The sequence below is a fragment of the Prenolepis imparis genome, unplaced genomic scaffold (assembly GCF_030444845.1).
Source record: "Prenolepis imparis isolate NDT839.2.m4 unplaced genomic scaffold, iyPreImpa1.0 SCAF_7, whole genome shotgun sequence".
Taxonomy (NCBI): Eukaryota; Metazoa; Arthropoda; class Insecta; order Hymenoptera; family Formicidae; genus Prenolepis; species Prenolepis imparis.
In genome coordinates, this window is record NW_028141165.1 from 9,350,825 (window position 1) to 9,368,316 (window position 17,492).

General features: G+C 36.7%; 3 protein-coding genes and 2 non-coding genes across 7 annotated transcripts in view; 3 read left to right on the plus strand and 2 right to left on the minus strand.

Moving 5' to 3' along the window:
- S6kl (ribosomal protein S6 kinase like) overlaps positions 1-15,394 on the minus strand; it is a 49,061-nt gene extending 33,667 nt beyond the window's left edge. The window contains exons 1-8 of one of the 2 annotated variants that reach the window (XM_083041488.1): positions 15,316-15,394; positions 14,757-14,893; positions 14,546-14,640; positions 14,153-14,420; positions 13,973-14,057; positions 13,771-13,878; positions 13,534-13,692; positions 13,295-13,383 (exon numbers count right to left, since the gene is read on the minus strand). In XM_083041488.1, coding sequence (XP_082897614.1) covers positions 13,295-13,383; positions 13,534-13,692; positions 13,771-13,878; positions 13,973-14,057; positions 14,153-14,420; positions 14,546-14,640; positions 14,757-14,813 — 861 coding nt within the window. In that variant the 5' untranslated portion in view covers positions 14,814-14,893; positions 15,316-15,394. Of the gene's footprint in view, positions 1-13,294; positions 13,384-13,533; positions 13,693-13,770; positions 13,879-13,972; positions 14,058-14,152; positions 14,421-14,545; positions 14,641-14,756; positions 14,894-15,287 lie in introns of both variants that reach the window. The other variant, XM_083041487.1, reaches the window with a different exon arrangement.
- On the plus strand, positions 312-7,693 carry Bnb (bangles and beads). Its single transcript, XM_083041486.1, has 3 exons — positions 312-609; positions 5,160-5,689; positions 5,808-7,693. Exons 2-3 carry the CDS (start codon positions 5,168-5,170, stop codon positions 6,720-6,722), a joined length of 1,437 nt encoding a protein of 478 aa, XP_082897612.1. The 5' UTR covers positions 312-609; positions 5,160-5,167; the 3' UTR covers positions 6,723-7,693.
- Positions 12,768-12,841, plus strand: Trnan-guu (transfer RNA asparagine (anticodon GUU)). The gene has a single exon. It is a non-coding gene; the product is annotated as a tRNA-Asn (tRNA).
- On the minus strand, positions 13,095-13,166 carry Trnaw-cca (transfer RNA tryptophan (anticodon CCA)). The gene has a single exon. It is a non-coding gene; the product is annotated as a tRNA-Trp (tRNA).
- A 194-nt stretch (positions 15,395-15,588) lies between the features above and the next one.
- On the plus strand, positions 15,589-17,492 carry Ubce2m (NEDD8-conjugating enzyme UbcE2M). 2 transcript variants are annotated; one of them, XM_083041613.1, is made up of 5 exons: positions 15,589-15,915; positions 15,984-16,078; positions 16,292-16,498; positions 16,731-16,919; positions 17,027-17,492. In XM_083041613.1, the coding sequence occupies exons 1-4, from the start codon at positions 15,813-15,815 to the stop codon at positions 16,869-16,871; spliced, it is 546 nt and encodes a 181-aa protein (XP_082897739.1). In that variant the 5' UTR covers positions 15,589-15,812; the 3' UTR covers positions 16,872-16,919; positions 17,027-17,492. The 2 variants fall into 2 exon arrangements, with proteins under 2 accessions (XP_082897739.1, XP_082897738.1); XM_083041612.1 differs by having other exon boundaries at positions 16,731-17,492.

Genomic DNA, 17,492 nt, shown 5'->3' on the forward strand with positions numbered 1-17,492 from the left:
GAAAAGAGCGAAAGAATCGACGAGCGAGTCGAGTGTAAGTAGAAGCGAGCGAGATCGAGGCAGAAACGCGAAAAGAACGGTGTAGGAGGAAGAGAAAGAGAAAGGAAGAGGTGGAGAACAAGGAGGGAGATAAGATAGAGGTAGGTAGGTAGGTAGGTAGGTAGGTAGATAGAGTCCAAGAAGGGCGGCGAAGAGAAGACTAAAAGAGGGGCCCCACCCGATGGCTCGATCGGCGAGGAGGGTCGGGGCCCCCTTGCGCGATCCTGGCCGCCTAGCACGAGTGGGTAAATGGGTATATAAGCGGGGCCCCGGCGATTCCATCTCGACACACGACCCAACCTTCATCCCGATCACCAACGGTCCTTCGCAAACGAGCATAATCTGCACGCGCGTGAAAAAAAGAGAGAGGGAAGACAGACAAAAGGGACAGAATCCCCCCGCGTTATTTCGTTCTCCGATCGATCGCGCTGATCGATAGTTCGCGCGAACCGGTGAGAGCCGACCCGAGGGACAGAAGCAAGAGAAGCCGAAGAAGGGCAAAGGAAGCCGTGCCCCGACGCCGACTCGTCTGTCAAGAGTTACTCGTTTTTACGGAGAAGAGAAAAAGACGTGAGTACACACACAATCTTCATTCTCTCTTTCGCAGAGTTTTGCAACTCTCGCGCGAAGAAATTCCGTAACTCGCGAGACGGAGAGAAATGGTCTTTCGATATTAAGAAAGACAAGTCGTCGTCTGTCGGTCACCACGGATTACTTGAGCCGACAATCTCGAAACTTGTCGATCGATCGAATTCAATCTTCGTTAAATCATAAGCGACATAATTCTGGATCTATGACATCGCGCGAAACGTGAATTCGAAAACTTTCCCCAGTAATTATTAAGTGAAACTTTTTTTTCTCGTTTTCTTAACATTTCATCAATTTACTATTAAATATTATATGAACCTAAACTTCGATCTGGAATCAAATCTTTCAGAGTTTAACTCCGAAACATAAATTACGCGTGATAGACTTCACAATAGCTGTTCCAATGAAATCTCGAGTCCAAGTGACATGTGCGATCAGTCGTCAGACGCGGTTGGTTGACTCTGGCTGATTATTAATTTTATGCGCGGGAGAGATTAATTTTTCTCGAGGCTAGAGCTGCACTTCTTTCGCAATACGCGTAGGACTCGATAACGAGTTGAGTTGTTCCGGCTTTATCGCGACAGTAATGGAGACAGTTTTGAAAGTGGAGCGCGACAATGTTATTGTTCGCCGTTCGCGCTGGTATTCGTTCGTTCATTAGTCAAGGTGTAGCAAACGCGGATTTTCTAAATAGCGAGCGATGCCTCGATAAAATGTCTCTCTCTTTGCTAGCAAAAATAATTATAATCCTCCTGCTTGTCTTGTATTAAAAACAATTAAGCAGAAATCGTAGAACATGTATATATTATTATTTGTATTGTTGCTAATTTTAATTCAGAAGTAAAGAAAAAAAGTAAAAGTTCATAATAATTATATTCAAATATATATAATGTAGATATAAGTGTCTTACTATTTTTTATATTAAAATATCTCTCTCTTTGGCTGGATTTTTTTGAAATTATCGAGAAAAAGGATAAAAATGCACTCCCCCACATCTGAATTAATTTTTTTTATGTTAATCAAGATAAAATAAGAATGTAAATTAATTGTGAGAAGTTTGATCGATTATTTATTCGCGTATTTTATTCGCTTTTATGTCTCTCTGTGAGACAAATGTCTCGCGCAATTATTGTTGGATATGACATTCGTAGCTAGTAAAAAGTTTATTATAAGAAAAGATTAATTCACGAACAGCTAAGTCTTTTACGCGTCGAAGGAGTCTGATGTTAAGAGGTCAAAACATGCGTCATTCGCGTGCAAAGCGTGTACTACGTCGTCGCTTATACATAATTTGTAGATTTCTCAAGCGGCAACCGCGTTTGCGTAATTTCGCGTTCCCTCTCCTCTCGCGACGCGCTTTCCGACCCTTAATTAGCCAGCCTAATCTGTCAATCTGCAAATTACCTGCGCCGCAACACACGTCAACTCGAGGTCGCCAACCGGCCAAGCGACCATCTTCTCGAATAACTTCCTTTTTTTGCAATCGATTAATCGCGAATCATTTCTGTTCTGCTCTTAATTTATAGGATCTTCCTCGCGCAACGACGAAGTAGATTACACAGAGTTAAGTCAGACGCGAAACGCAAAACTCGCGATTTTACGCTGCATTTTGCGAGTTTAGATTGAACAAAGGAATTTCACAGCTTCAGATTAGACAAGCGGATGCCATTCTTTCAATACACCGCAATCAAAAACCGCGATGAGGATGAAAGGCGAAAAGAAAGAGAGAAAGAGAGAGAGAAGAGCAGAAGGCTATAATCATTGACGTTGAAGCGCTTGATGGCGCGCGCGACTTCTTTGTAAGCGTGGTATCATCATTATATCTCTGATGATCTTGATGAGGTAATCGGCGTCCATCATCTTTCACAGGCATTTCCTGCGTCTATCGACCTGGCCGACGAGCACTTATTTGTATTCGTGGCGCGATCAACGACGCGTCGCCTTCCTCTACGAAAAATTTCGTCGATTCTTTCTACTTCTTCTACTTTTTCTTTCTCTCTTCGAAGATTGCATGGAACGGAAGAGCAGATTACATCGAATGCGAAATCGCCACACGAGCACGCGTCCGTCTCACGGTCTCTCGTGACGTCGTATACATAAGGAAATAATTAACGTACGTGATGCAGATAATAAGTCGACGGGTATAGTACTTGAATCGGCTCGCAATTAAATTTATTGCGACGACGCGCCAACATCCGGTGTAATTATATTCGCGGATACTTCCACGGAAATAGATTTTGGGGGATTGCATCTTTGTCTCCTTTGTCGAAACCTTCGATAATTATCCACGCAAAATCAACATCAATTTTCACAATTATAATTAAAGAGAAATTCATAAGAAACGAGCTGATAAAGAGCCAGGCGCAGAAATTAGGTGCAACAAAACTTGTTTTTAAACTCTTCTTTATTTAATTTATCTCATTTGTAATTTTTTAATTTTTAATTTGATATAAATTTATAATATATATCAAATTAAATAAAGAAGAAGAATTTAAGAACAACTTTGTTGCGCCTAATTTCTGCACCTGACTTTTATTAACACTGTTTCCTGAATTTTTTTAACATAATTAAAAAGATATTTCTGCATATGTGATATGCAAATAGATTATCTTCAGTAACTGTTCGAACGCACAGTGCAATTTTTAAGAAAAATTAAACGAGGGGGAGAAATCGATCCGCTTTCTATCGCGATGCAAGGTGTTTTCGGCTATATTAATAATATCGCGACGCGATTGCGAAAAGGCGGGCGGCTTCGCAAGAACGTGTGCAGTTGCAGCCGGCTGCAATTGCCAAATGCAAACTTGTGCCGACCTCACCGTAAAAAAAAAAAAATTTGGATTTTTTTGCCGTTCTCCCTCTGTCCGTTCACTGTCGTCTGTTACTACTACGCCTCGTTATTCCTTCTTTGTATCACCGTTTTTCCTCTCGCATTCCGGTTTGCCGCAACCCGACAGTTTCCACGAGTCGTATGACAAATGCAACGTATAAATTTATAATTCGCGAATTTTGTAACTCTATTTAAAAATAAAATATTATATTCTAATTAAATTTTTTTTTATGATTTGTGCGAATTTTTTACATATTCAAAATTGAGATTTTAAGATTACATAATTTTTAATCAATACATTTAAAGAGATTCATAATTAAACATAAAAGTAAAATTATAAATATTATAAATATCATCTTCGATCTATATCAAAATGGTTTTTCATTGAATTTACTGCTAAAATAATCGATGATATTCGTGCAAAATAATAGTCAGCTAGACTGAAAAAGCGACTGCTTTTGTTACAACGATTACGGTTAACTCGAGCGTTAATGTTCGCCAATCTAGCCGCACCAACCCGATGACGCGTAATAAATACCGCATCGTTTGTCTCCGATTTCACGTATATACGCCTACTCACAAACGCAGAATAGTCTAGTGTTTCATTCGCGTGGCATATCGATGTATTTCGCGATCGTTTGCGATGCAAAGATCGAACTCGCATCGCGCACTGCAAATTTATTATTTATATTTTTGCATGTAAAGTACGAACGTTACAAATCGAGGATAAATCTACACAACATATACATATACACAAATTAAATGCAAATCTAATATTTTTTTTTTAAATATAGACTCTACTCGAAATATTAATAATGAGCTCTTCATTTTCAATTGTCTGTAACTATAGAAATGGCCATCAATGCCCTCCCAATTTCTCCGCGTAAATTTTCATTTAAGAAATGAGAAATTTATGCTTAATGTTTTAATCACCCTATGGAACAAAAGTCCGTATATAACATAAGTTCTTCATATATTACGTGGAGTGAAGAACCAAATACGTACGCGCGTACGTAACAAGCGTGAGGGGCACGCATCCTGTCATTAGTTCCATAACGTTCGCCTTATTCGGTGCATTCGGTTCAATGTCACCCGTCCCTCTCCTTCCTGCCGATTCTCTCGCGACAGCCCCGATGTAAAATATCCATCGGTACCGAGCGTGACGTTCCCATACCCTCCCCGCATTCCGGCTCTTCTTCCCATTAACGCGATCATAGCTGTCGGCTTTCGTCTCGCGATCCACGATCGAGTTCATTTATGCGTTTGTCCTATTCATGACGAGCTGTCACGACGACAGCTCGTCCTCACGTTCGTCTAACTGAAAGATTGCGCGTCTCAATGTTTTCTCGGTATAGATCTGAGTGGGCATTATTAGAAGAGTATAGAAGAGTCAATCGTTAGAAAGAAAAAAAGATTCGTGATTATTTTTCTAATTGTTAATAAAACGCCATAATCAGAAGAGGGAAAAATTATTTTTATAATTTTTATTATAAATAAAAATTATGAAACGCATTAATTTTGTAATTTAAAATAATGTACACACTAATGAATATAGTAAGTGTCATATTAAAAGTTATAAGTAACCATTTAGCTTTTTTGTTTGCGCATATAACATCGGAAGATATTCCAAATCATATAGTGTTAAGAAAGCATAGTCTTATAATATATAATTCATCAATCTAAAATTCAGTATATTTTTTTGCAGATATCACGATGATAAAATTCGCCGTGACAACGCTGGTGTGCTTTTTGGGGCTGAAGATGATCGCCGCCATGCCAGTGGCCGATCACTACGAGGACCACGCGCCGCTGCCGGTCGTGCCTCTCGATAAAAAGGATGTAAGTTCCTCGCTAAAGACAGAGATCCCGCAAGCGGATGTCGCACAGGGTAGCGCACTTGTGGAATCTGCGGCGGCTAAACAACCAGCCCAGGCTGAGCCAGCAGCCGCGGTCGACGCGATTGCCACAAGGAGTAGCGAGGAAGTCCAGCCGGTCGAGAAGAAGGACGACAAGCCACTGCAGCCAGAACTGCCGAAAGCCGAGGAACCTGTAGCACAGCCTAAGTCATCCGAAGAGCAAATCGATTCCAGCGAGAAAGAAGAGCCAAAGGTGTTGGCCACCGCCGAGGCCGAGAAGAAGCAAGAGCAAGAGACCCTGAAGGAGGCCGCTTCCGAGGCAAAAGAGTCTGTGCAGCCCGTGCCGCAACCAACCGAAGTTCCAGCGGAAAACAAAGCAGTGAGTTTTTTTAACTTTTTTTTTAACTTTCGACAATCAAATAGTTCAGCTCGATCCGATGAGAATTGTCTCGTTTTTTTTTTCATCGTATTTCAAGGCTTAATTTTGCGTCTTCCAGGAGGAACAAGTAGCCGTTGAAGGCAAGAGCGCGGAGCCTGCGGTGGAACCCGCGGCCGAGAAGCCTGCTATCGAGAAACGCGCCGACGACGCCGTCGTCGAGGTCGCTAAGGAGGAACCGAAGGAGGAACCGAAGAAATTGGAAGAGCCGGTAGAGCAGCTGAAGAAAGAGGAGCCAGAAATTCCCACGCCCGCTGCCACCGAGGAGAAGAAGATCGAAACGACTGAACAGCCGAAGGAATCCACGGTCCACTCGCTCGCTCACGCCAAGGTTGAGGAGAAGCCCGACCGTGTAACCCGCGAGACCATCGGTGTAGCTAACCCGCCCGCTCCCGCCGCCCCCGCCCCTCAAGAATCAGCCCAACCTCAGGAGAAATCCGGACCAGTCGAGACCGAACAGGTTGCAGCGGTTGTTGCAGCCGAGGAGCCGAAACCCGCCGAGAAGAGCGAGAAGATCGAGAAGAGCGAACAGCTAGAGACGGCACCTGTCGAGCAGCCGGCTGTCAAATCTCAGGAACCGAGCGAGGAAAAGGTAGCCAACGAGAAAGAACCTGAGAAAGAAGCGAAGAGCGCCGAGGCTCCCATCCAACAAGTGGAAACAGCCAACGAACAGCAGCCAGCGCAGGCCCAGGAATCCAGTCAGATCAAGCGAGACACAGTAGAAGCGGTCGAGCAGCCTCAGGCCAAATCGGAGCTCCCGGTTGCCGAAGAATCGCAGCCGGTCCAACAGCCCGCTCAACAGCCAGTTAAGCCACAGGAAGACGCCAAAGAGGTGAAAGAGCTTTCCCACGAATCCTCCGAGGAGAAGCTGAGCGATGCCGAGGATAGCAAGGAGACTAAGAGCAGCGAAGAGTCCTCCGAGGAACAGAAGGAGAAACCCAAATTGGCGGAATTGCTCCCGAAACCCGAGCAATAAATTTTGGCACGAGAAGGGTTCCGTTGACGAGTAACCTCAGCAGCGCGGCAGCAACAGCAGCAGCAGCAGCAGTACCATCTCGAAGAGGACTGCTCCTCTTAAGGATCGGGTCGAGCTCATGCATCGGCGTCTCTCTCTGAGACGCATACACGAGTTCGTCGCGAAACGACAGGAGCGAAAGCAAACGATAGAGAGAGTGTGTGTGTATGTGTATGTGTATGTATGAAAGCGAGCGAGAGAGTGCAAGAATGCAAACGTCGAAATGTCAGAATAAGGAGCATGTAACGATGAGCCCAGAAAATGTGAAAGTATCGCACAATATGAATGAGAGAAAAAGAGAGAGAGCGCGAAAGAACGACCCCATCGACCCGATCAATCTTTCTAGGGTAGGGTTGTCCGATCTTCACGGCGCACTACGATCTCGGTAGCGCATTTCCGGGGACGCGGAGACGATCTGGTGTTGTCAGATGCTGTCGGCATCGTCCACGAGCGAATGACATCGACCCGTATCGATTTATGTCTTTCATCGATACGCACTGATCGACGCTCGATCTCGGTAATCCCGACGACAGATGGAGAATACCTGATGATCCCTCATCCCACCCCGGAAATGCGGCTCGACCTGGCTCTGAGTGGCGTTTCCGTTCGTCCTGGCGGACACTGCGATCTGTCCGCGAGGACGAACTCAGGGTCCCTCCCCAATCGATATCTCTCATCCCCCTATAGAATCCCCTGTACCATCTGAAAAATGACACGCACCCTCCTCTTCCCCACTACACATCCCCATTCCGATAAACTATATAGTAAGTAGCTCGACTCTGTCTTCTTTTTAGAGATTACATGTGTCATTATTATTATTATTATTATTATTATTATTACGATTTAGTACCAGTACCACTATTATTATTAATATTATTATTTGTATTATTGCTATCATCATCGTTATAATAATAATTATTATTACTATGAAATCCTGATGGCCTCGTTTATATTTCGTTATTATTTACTAATTATTCATGACTGTCCGAGTTGCATCGCACTGTGCATTCCATCGTGCATAAAATTTAAAGAAAGATATCTCTATAACGATATAAGTCACAATCAATTCTTATACACACACGCTGTCTTTCGATTCATTTAAAATTTAAATATATATCTGTCTTATTAAAAATTTTATGGAGAGGACAAACAATTTTTGAAAATTTCTCCACGATCTTTATCGGATAAAATCTACTAAAAATGTACAAGACATTGTAAAAATTATTTTACTAAGCATACAGATTTTTAAGCAAGAATAATGAGTTTTAGAAAATCGTATGCATTATCATGTATACAATTTTTGTTTCAATAATTTTATTATATTAACGTATCATATATATGTGTAAAATTTGATGTAAATCTGTCTCTTCAAAATCTTTAGATTTTAATCACGCAGTTTACACCTTCAATAAGAACTTGTTTTTATCGAAAGAAAAATACGGATGTATTCGGTGAATGATACACAGAGAGAATTTTCTCTTAGACTTTACCCTGAAAATCATGGTAATCGTGGGACAGTATGGTACGAAAAGAATTTTATGAGAATTTCTTTAATATTTATCACAATAAAAATAATAATATCTATCACAATAAAATATAAAATATGTTTGATTAATATTTTACCATGCAGTTTAGTAAAATTAATCAAACATGTTTTATATTTTATTTTTTATATTATAATAGATATATTATTTATATTTATAATATGATAAATATTAATCAGAGAAATTCTCATAAAATTCTTTCCATACCATATTGTCTCACGATTACCATGATTTTCAGGATAAATTCTAAGAGAAAATTCTCTCCGTGTATATTTGCGAAAAGATCAATGCCCCGACACGGAGACAAGATGTGAGGGGTATACGATAAATTCCGCGATTTGCGCAGCTCGCACAAATCTGCGTCACAATCGCGTTAGGTCATCGCGATAAGGCGTAGTAGCGGTCTGTCAATCAGCATCGCAGAAGCGACGAGGACCCGACACGCGGATAATAAGTTAACAACAAGTCACAAAGTAGCACTTACGATCTCAATAGAATATATACTTGCATGCAGGGTACCTATCCACCTATCGCGTCAGATAAAATAATCGGCAGCTTCCGCCAGTCGATAAACATCTTCGCACTTCTCTCACAACATGAAATGACAGGGTACAATGAGCTGGGTACCCCGCCAACGAATTAAGTAAAATGATAATGCTCTTTCCCCTTTACTCTTACGACCTTTACCGTGCCCACAAATCGCTTGTGCACGAAATAAGATCTAAATGAAACGTTTCTCCCGACGACATTTCAGGATCTCACGATTGTAGCCTATCTCTTCAAAAGTTTAGTTTCACAGGTTTCACATAAAATATAATAGAGTTCGCGATTTTTTTATCAAACACATAAACTTGCAAAATACAGAGATAATAAAATGGGGATTCTTGTGGGAGTAAAATTACAAACGTACACAGAGAGAATTTTCTCTTAGAATTTACCCTAAAAGTCATGGTATACGTGAAACAATATGGTATGGAAAGATTTTTATGAGAATTTCTCTGATTAATATTTATTACAATAAAAATAATATCTATCACAATAAAATATAAAACATGATTGATTAATTTTACTATGCAGTTTAGTAAAATTAATCACACATGTTTTATATTTTATTGTGATAGATATTATTATTTTTATTGTGATAAATATTAATCAGAGAAATTCTCATAAAATTGTTTCTATATCATATTGTCCCACGATTACCATGATTTTCAGGGTAAATTCTAAAAGAAAATTCTCTCAGTGTATGAAATTATTAATTACGGAATGTTTATATTAAATTTTCAGGAGAATTTAATCTAGGATAGAAATATTTATCGCTTCTTTCTTTCAGTCTCAAATATAAAGAATAAGTTTGTATCGATCAAGGATATTGCAAATGAAAGCGTATGCAAAATCAAAGGGGACCAGAAAAAATATTTATACATATTATATTTTACGATATTTTCAAAGATAATCGAAAAAACAATTATGAGCATCTGTTTATCTCCAACGCAAAGTTGAGGAATTATATACAAAGAGAATTTTCTCTTAGAATTTACCCTGAAAATCATGGTAATCGTGAAACAATATGGTATAAGAATTTTATGAGAATTTGTCTGATTAATATTTATCACAATAAAAATAATATCTATTACAATAAAATATAAAACATGTTTGATTAATTTTACTATGCAGTTAGTAAAATTAATCAAACATGTTTTATATTTTATTGTAATAGATATATTATTTTTAGTATGATAAATATTAATCAGACAAATTATCATAAAATTCTTTCCATACCATATTGTCGCACGATTACCATAATTTTCAGGGTAAATTCTAAAAGCAAATTCTCTCAGTGTATAAAATTATTAATTACGGAATGTTAATATCAAATTTTCAGGAAAATTTAATCTACGATAGAATTACTTATCGGCTCTTTTTTTCAGTCAAATAAAGAAAATAATTTGTATCGATCAAGCATATCGCAAATGAAAGCGTATGCAAAATCAAAGGGGATCAGAAAAAATATTTATACATATTATATTTTACGCGATATTTTCAAAGATAATCGAAAAGATAATTATGACCATCTGTTCATCCCCAACGCAAAGTTGAGGAATTATACACAGAGAGAATTTTCTCTTAGAATTTACCCTAACAATCATGATAATCGTGAAACAATATGGTATGGAAAGATTTTTATGAGAATTTCTCTGATTAATATTTATTACAATAAAAATAATATCTATCACAATAAAATATAAAACACGATTGATTAATTTTACTATGCAGTTTAGTAAAATTAATCACACATGTTTTATATTTTATTGCGATAGATATTATTATTTTTATTGTGATAAATATTAATCGAAGAAATTCTCATAAAATTCTTTCCATACCATATTGTCCCACAATTACCATGATTTTCAGGGTAAATTCTAAAAGAAAATTCTCTCAGTATAAAATTATTAATTATGGAATGTTAATATCAAATTTTCAGGAGAATTTAATCTACGATAGAAATATTAATTGCTTCTTTCTTTCAGTCAAATATAAAGAATAAGTTTGTATCGATCAAGCATATCGCAAATGAAGGCATATGCAAAATCAAAGGGGACCAGAAAAAATATTTATACATATTATATTTTACGATATTTTCAAAGATAATCCAAAAAATAATTATGAGCATCTGGTTATATCCAACGCAAAGTTGAGGAATTATATACAGAGATAATTTTCTCTTAGAATTTACCCTGAAAATCATAGTAATCGTGAAACAATATGGTATGGAAAAAATTTTATGAGAATTTCTCTGATTAATATTTATCACAATAAAAATAATAATATCTATTACAATAAAATATAAAACATGTTTGATTAATTTTACTATGCAGTTTAGTAAAATTAATCAAACATGTTTTATATTTTATTGTAATAGATATTATTATTTTTATTGTGATAAATATTAATCAGAGAAATTCTCATAAAATTTCCATACCATATTGTCCCACGATTACCATAATTTTCAGGGTAAATTCTAAAAGAAAATTCTCTCAGTGTATAACATTATTAATTACGGAATGTTTATATCAAATTTTCAGGAGAATTTAATCTACGATAGAAATATTTATCGTTTCTTTCTTTCAGTCTCAAATAAAGAAAATAGTTTGTATCGATCAAGCATATCGCAAATGAAGGCGTATGCAAAATCAAAGGGGATCAGAAAAAATATTTATAGATATTATATTTTACGATATTTTCAAAGATAATCGAAAAGATAATTATGAGTATATCTGTTCATCTCCAACTTAAAGTTGAGAAATTATATACACAGAGAGAATTTTCTCTTGTTAGAATTTACCCTGAAAATCATGGTAATCGTTGGACAATATGATATGGAAAGAATTTTATGAGAATTTCTCTGATTAATATTTATCACAATAAAAAATAATAATATCTATCACAATAAAATTTAAAATATATGTTTGATTAATTTTACTAAACTATATAGTAAAATTAATCAAACATATATTTTATATTTTATTGTGATAAATATTATTTTTTATTGTGATAAATAGTCAGAGAAATTCTCATAAAATTCTTTCCATACCATATTGTCCCACTATTGCCATGATTTTCAGGGTAAATTCTAAGAGAAAATTATCTGTGTATAAATTTTCATAATACATATATAATGCAGTAAACTTCGATAAAGATCAATCTATCAAGGGACCAGTCAATAGACAAGTCAATCCACAGATTTATGCTGTCAGCCAACGCTTACCTTTCTATTCGCGCTAATGCAGTTCCATAGCGAATCGATTATAAGTGCATGAAGAATGCACTTGCATAAGATTTCCAGCAAAGTTTCACGATTGTTCGCGAATATCGCATCCGCATGCGGGCACGCCGACATTTCTCGTCGATGCATCAAATTAATTAAAGGGCGAGCGAGCAGAGCTCGATGATGCACCAGGTGTAAACAACGTCACCGGTGCATAAGGTGAGCGAAATGTCAAGGCGTGCGAGAGAAAGAGTTTTGTAACACGCGACGCAACACGAAATTATTTCGTTTCATTGTATAATTTAACATTAAACGCGACTATTCGATTCTCATGTTGAACCACAAATTAAACAAAGACTTGGCTCGTCCTATTTAAAGACATATATGTTTCTTTACTATTAAATACATTGTAAGAACTTTTCTATTTTAAATATTATTATAGCAATTAATCATTGTAGCTATAAATACAATATATTATTAAATATAATAGGCTTTACTTTATAAGATGAAATTAAATTCGTGAAATTAAATTCAGAATCGAATAGTGTGATAATTAATTTTCGCAGTTTCTCTTTTAAGAAACATAGTCTTTTTAAATTTAATTAATATTTATAAAAAGATAGTCCTACACAGAAAGTGGATGATAATCCTGGATACCAGCAACTGTGCTTGTAAGAAAAACGCAGTCAAGTGGCCTCCGTGGCGCAAACGGCTAGCGCGTTCGGCTGTTAACCGAAAGGTTGGTGGTTCGAGCCCACCCGGAGGCGTATTTCTTTTGCAATTATTATAAACTGACGTAATTATATTTATATCTTTATGTTAGCGCTAATAAAATAATTCCAAATTCCAGATGTATGAATATCAAATCAATTTCATGATTTAAGTCGAATATACAAATAAAGTAAAAGGTAAACAAATAGTCGATTATACATTCTAAGATAAATGCGACAAAAAATAATGATTGTTAAATTAATTAATTAATAATATAATTTTTAGTAAAACGAGAAAAAAAATTGCTCTTGACCCCGACGTGATTTGAACACGCAACCTTCTGATCTGGAGTCAGACGCGCTACCGTTGCGCCACGGAGTCTTCTGATGTTGTGCGCTTCTAATACAATGATACTCTAGTCGTATACTCATAATAGAGTATCATAATGAAAATGTCGAGTTGCAATCATATAGCAAAATATATGACTTATACTTAAAACCTTCACATACCTCGTTTGTAAGTAAAAAGCAGGTTAAAACACCCAGTGACCACCAATCAACCTCCTGTCCGTAATATTCTTTTCTTAAGATTTCAGGTGCTGAAAAGTAACAGTTTGCATAAATGCAACAAAACAATATAGAAAAATGTACTTAATATTTAAAATTATTCGTCATTATTTTTTTAATAAATTGTATATATATATATATATATAAAATAGTATATTATAGTTTTATTATATATTTCTTACCCATATAGAGGGGTGTCCCACATAATGTATTTGTACGTTCTGTGCGTTGCAACCATTTGGCAAAACCAAAATCAATTATCACAGCATGGCCATCTTCATCAAGAAGAATGTTTGTTGTTTTCAGATCTCTGTGCACTATGCCAGCATTGTGTAGAAAATCTATAATGTGTAATCCTTTATAAATATACAAATGTCAATAATGCATTAACAATAATGTATCGTTGAAATTATTCTTACCTATAGCTAAGGCAATTTCAGCTACATATATCCTAACTACTTCTTCAGGTAAACAACCATATTCATTGACTAGTGAAAGTAACTCTCCTCCAGAAATGTAGTCCATTACTGTAAAATATTATTTATTTCTGTTAATTTATCTTAATCTGTATTTAAATAATTATGTTAAAACTTAAATGTTGTAATAGAGATATATACGTACATATATACAAAGTTTTTCTGCTTTGCCATCTGTGAATAGAATTTACGATGAAAGGATGATGCCCAACCATTCTCTGTATTGCCACCTATAAGTATAAAATATCAAATTTAATTCAACGGCACATTTATCAAAGTAATATTCTTATTTTAAACATATATATATATATATATATATATATACCTCCTCTTTAGCTTGTTTGACAGAATTTTCTGCTACAATCCTGGCTTTACTAATAACTTTCAGTGCAAAGATTTGACCAGTCTCTTGTTTCTGCACTTTATATACCTTTCCATAAGTGCCTTTAGCTATTATATCTAAGAAATTATATCCCGTCTTCATAGGTATTTCTTTAATGGAAAACTCTGGTAGGAAGATTGACTGAAAGCGCGGAACTGGCCATACTGTTTTGGAAGATGCGTAAATATTCTGCACAGTGCCATTGGTCCAACTAAAAACGACACGTGCAAATTTAGTTTCGCTACTCAGCCACAATATTAAGATAATGAAAGATTAATTATTATCTGCTAAATATATTGTATATCTATTATATGCTAAATATATTGTTTATATTACCTTCTATGAGAAGCACGGAATAATGATCTTTGTTCTTCGTTAGAAGTCTGTGTTGTTGTGACGCAGCTTCCAGCAAGTAAATTGCTAAGGCTATACTGTAAATTAATAACATTATCGTTAATAAACATAACATGTATATTTAGTGTGGAATAATAATAAAGTAATAATTTTTTTTACAGGTTAGGAATATACACCCACATATGAGACACACCTGACTATCATACTGCTGATAATTACGATAGTTTTCCTTGACGTTAGAATTACCCATCCAAGTGACGATGCTCCAATTGCTCTCAAATGACGAACGGATGATAATTCGAAAACAGCGCTTTTAGTAACGTCATTTCGCTGTAAAGTTATTTCAAGTTCAAATACCGGGCACATCGCAAATTCGTTTGTATATATATATGTTATATCCGACATTTTTGCAAAAATACATATATCGCTTTTATTTTATACAAGTTTGCGATTAAAGTACGAATTTCGAGAAATTAAATTATTGTATTTAGAATTATCGACTATAAATAGATAGCATATATATGTATATCGATGTAAATTACGCTAATATTAGCAAATTAAAGAAATCACGATTATACGATGAACCGTTAGACATCGTGAAAGACTTCGTGCGCAACAAAATATATGCGGACATACACTCGCGCAACATATACGCACATTTCGTAAATAATTTTGAAAATCGGCAAAGACGTAGATAACAAAAATGTTTTCGGACATACGTTACCTTAAATAAGCACCCACGAGACACTTACAAATCTCATTGAGATATCTTATTGCGAAGAAAAATGCAGCGTGCGTATTTTACGAAGCGAATAAGTGCGCCATTTGAATTTACAACGTTAAAGTTAGGTAGGTAGACGAGGTCACGTGACAGTGTTGACGGCGCCACTTTTGGCGGGAAAGGGAGTTAACTTGTCATCGACTTGTCGATAATAGAGAGCGTCGACGTGATCGATATCTTTGTTTTCAGATACTCGCATATATATATATTTGCAATTCCGTGACATCAGCGTGTTCGCGGCCACCATCCGTCCACGTGACACTAGCTGCTGTTGCCGCGATCCGTACGTGGATGTGGTGTGGTGCGGGACCAACACGAACGAGCGATTGGTGATTGATCCCGCGCGGGGTGTCAAAAAATTGTACAGGTCTCTCGTAGGCGCGAATTTGTTTGCATGCCATCCGCGATCGCAAGCTCGACCCAAGGGAATACGTGCACGTTAGTCCGCGTACAACGCGCGATCTAACTATGATTAAATTATTCTCGTTGAAACAAGCGAAAAAAGATGGCGAGTCACCCAAGGCTGGCACCCAGAAGAAGGCGTCCGCGGCGCAGCTGAGAATCACAAAAGGTTCGGGATTGTATGAGCGACGCCTTCGTGCCGCATACGTCTCTCATCTCTGGCGTTCCATTTTTCAGACATAAACGAACTCAATCTCCCGAAAACATGCGGTACGGAATTCCCGGACCCCGATGACCTGCTAAGCTTTAAGTTAATCATCTGTCCGGATGAAGTGAGTGCACACTATTGTACCAATGTATTGTATTCCGGAGCGTTCCGGAGATTCGTTACGATAATCGGGTCGATATGATGACATTCGTCGTCCTAAAATTATTAATATGAGGAATTTCCGATGTCAACAACTCGATGTTGCAATTCCTGTTAAAATTGACAATGTTGTTTCTCCTTCAATCAATAATACGCCTCGATTGGTTAATTGTTTCAGGGATTTTATAGAGGTGGTAGATTCGTGTTTAGTTTCAAAGTCGGACCCAATTATCCGCACGAGCCACCAAAAGTGAAATGCGAGACTCAGGTTTATCACCCTAATATTGACTTGGATGGTAACGTGTGCCTGAATATTTTGAGAGAGGACTGGAAGCCTGTACTCACGATCAATTCCATTGTCTATGGTCTCCAGTATCTGTTCCTAGTATGTTTAATTCTATTAATATATCTTGCAGTTTGCAGTATTTTATATATGAGAGAATTAAATATATATATATATATATACCTATTATTTGTAAAATTAAAAAATTCTATAAAAGCTCCTTAAATGTACATTTTATATACATGTGTGTATGCATGTATGAATTTTATTACGCAAGCTTTTTAGTCTCTAATTGTTGTCAATTATCCAAAGTGATAAATAAGTGTAACAATAGGAACCAAATCCTGAGGATCCATTAAATAAAGATGCTGCTGAAGTTCTACAAAACAACAGAAGGGCATTTGAACAAAATGTAGCAAAAGCAATGCGGGGTGGTTATGTAGGATCATATTATTTTGAACGATGTCTCAAGTGATACAGTGCCTCGCCATCAATGCTGTACACGCTTCACCAAGGACTCGCTGTAGGTGAAAAGATCCTAAAGTATGGAATGGATGCAGAACTACACGATGTCCTCATTGTCATTTGTGTGACAACATTAACATATTTACTTTCTTTATGTCTTGCCAGGCCTATATACATTTAATTGGACAAATATTTTCCGTTAATAAACCTGACGTGAAACGGATGCATCGTTCATTTTACTTTCAACATTTAAAATGTTTATCGGCCATGGCATTATTTTAGTGAATTTGAAGTGCAGTGTTGAAGGGAATGTAGAAATATAGTTTCGACATTTGGCAGATGATAGATGTTATAATGCAAGATATTTCATTGTTTAGATACATACAGTATAATTCTGGACCTCCAAAATTAGGAATTTTCCAGATCCTGAATTTCTAACTCAGTTTTTTTTATAGATATCTTAATTTATGAAATATTTATTTTCCGAAATATGTAACTTCCATTTTTATTACAATTTTTTTTTCACTGCACCATCTATCGAAATCTGTTTCTCATTTAAATATATATGTACAAGTAATTTAACTTATGTATTGACTGAGAATGGAATATAAGGCTGTTACGGAATTGGAAA

What these genes read in the sequence shown, in the direction of transcription:
- Ubce2m (XM_083041612.1), top strand. Translation starts at nt 15,813, where the DNA reads ATGATTAAATTATTCTCGTTGAAACAAGCGAAAAAAGATGGCGAGTCA. An exon ending in GCAGCTGAGAATCACAAAAG is followed by an intron (nt 15,916 to 15,983) that starts GTTCGGGATTGT and finishes TCCATTTTTCAG; the next exon opens with ACATAAACGAACTCAATCTC. An exon ending in TAATCATCTGTCCGGATGAA is followed by an intron (nt 16,079 to 16,291) that starts GTGAGTGCACAC and finishes TAATTGTTTCAG; the next exon opens with GGATTTTATAGAGGTGGTAG.
- Bnb (XM_083041486.1), top strand. Translation starts at nt 5,168, where the DNA reads ATGATAAAATTCGCCGTGACAACGCTGGTGTGCTTTTTGGGGCTGAAG. An exon ending in TTCCAGCGGAAAACAAAGCA is followed by an intron (nt 5,690 to 5,807) that starts GTGAGTTTTTTT and finishes TGCGTCTTCCAG; the next exon opens with GAGGAACAAGTAGCCGTTGA.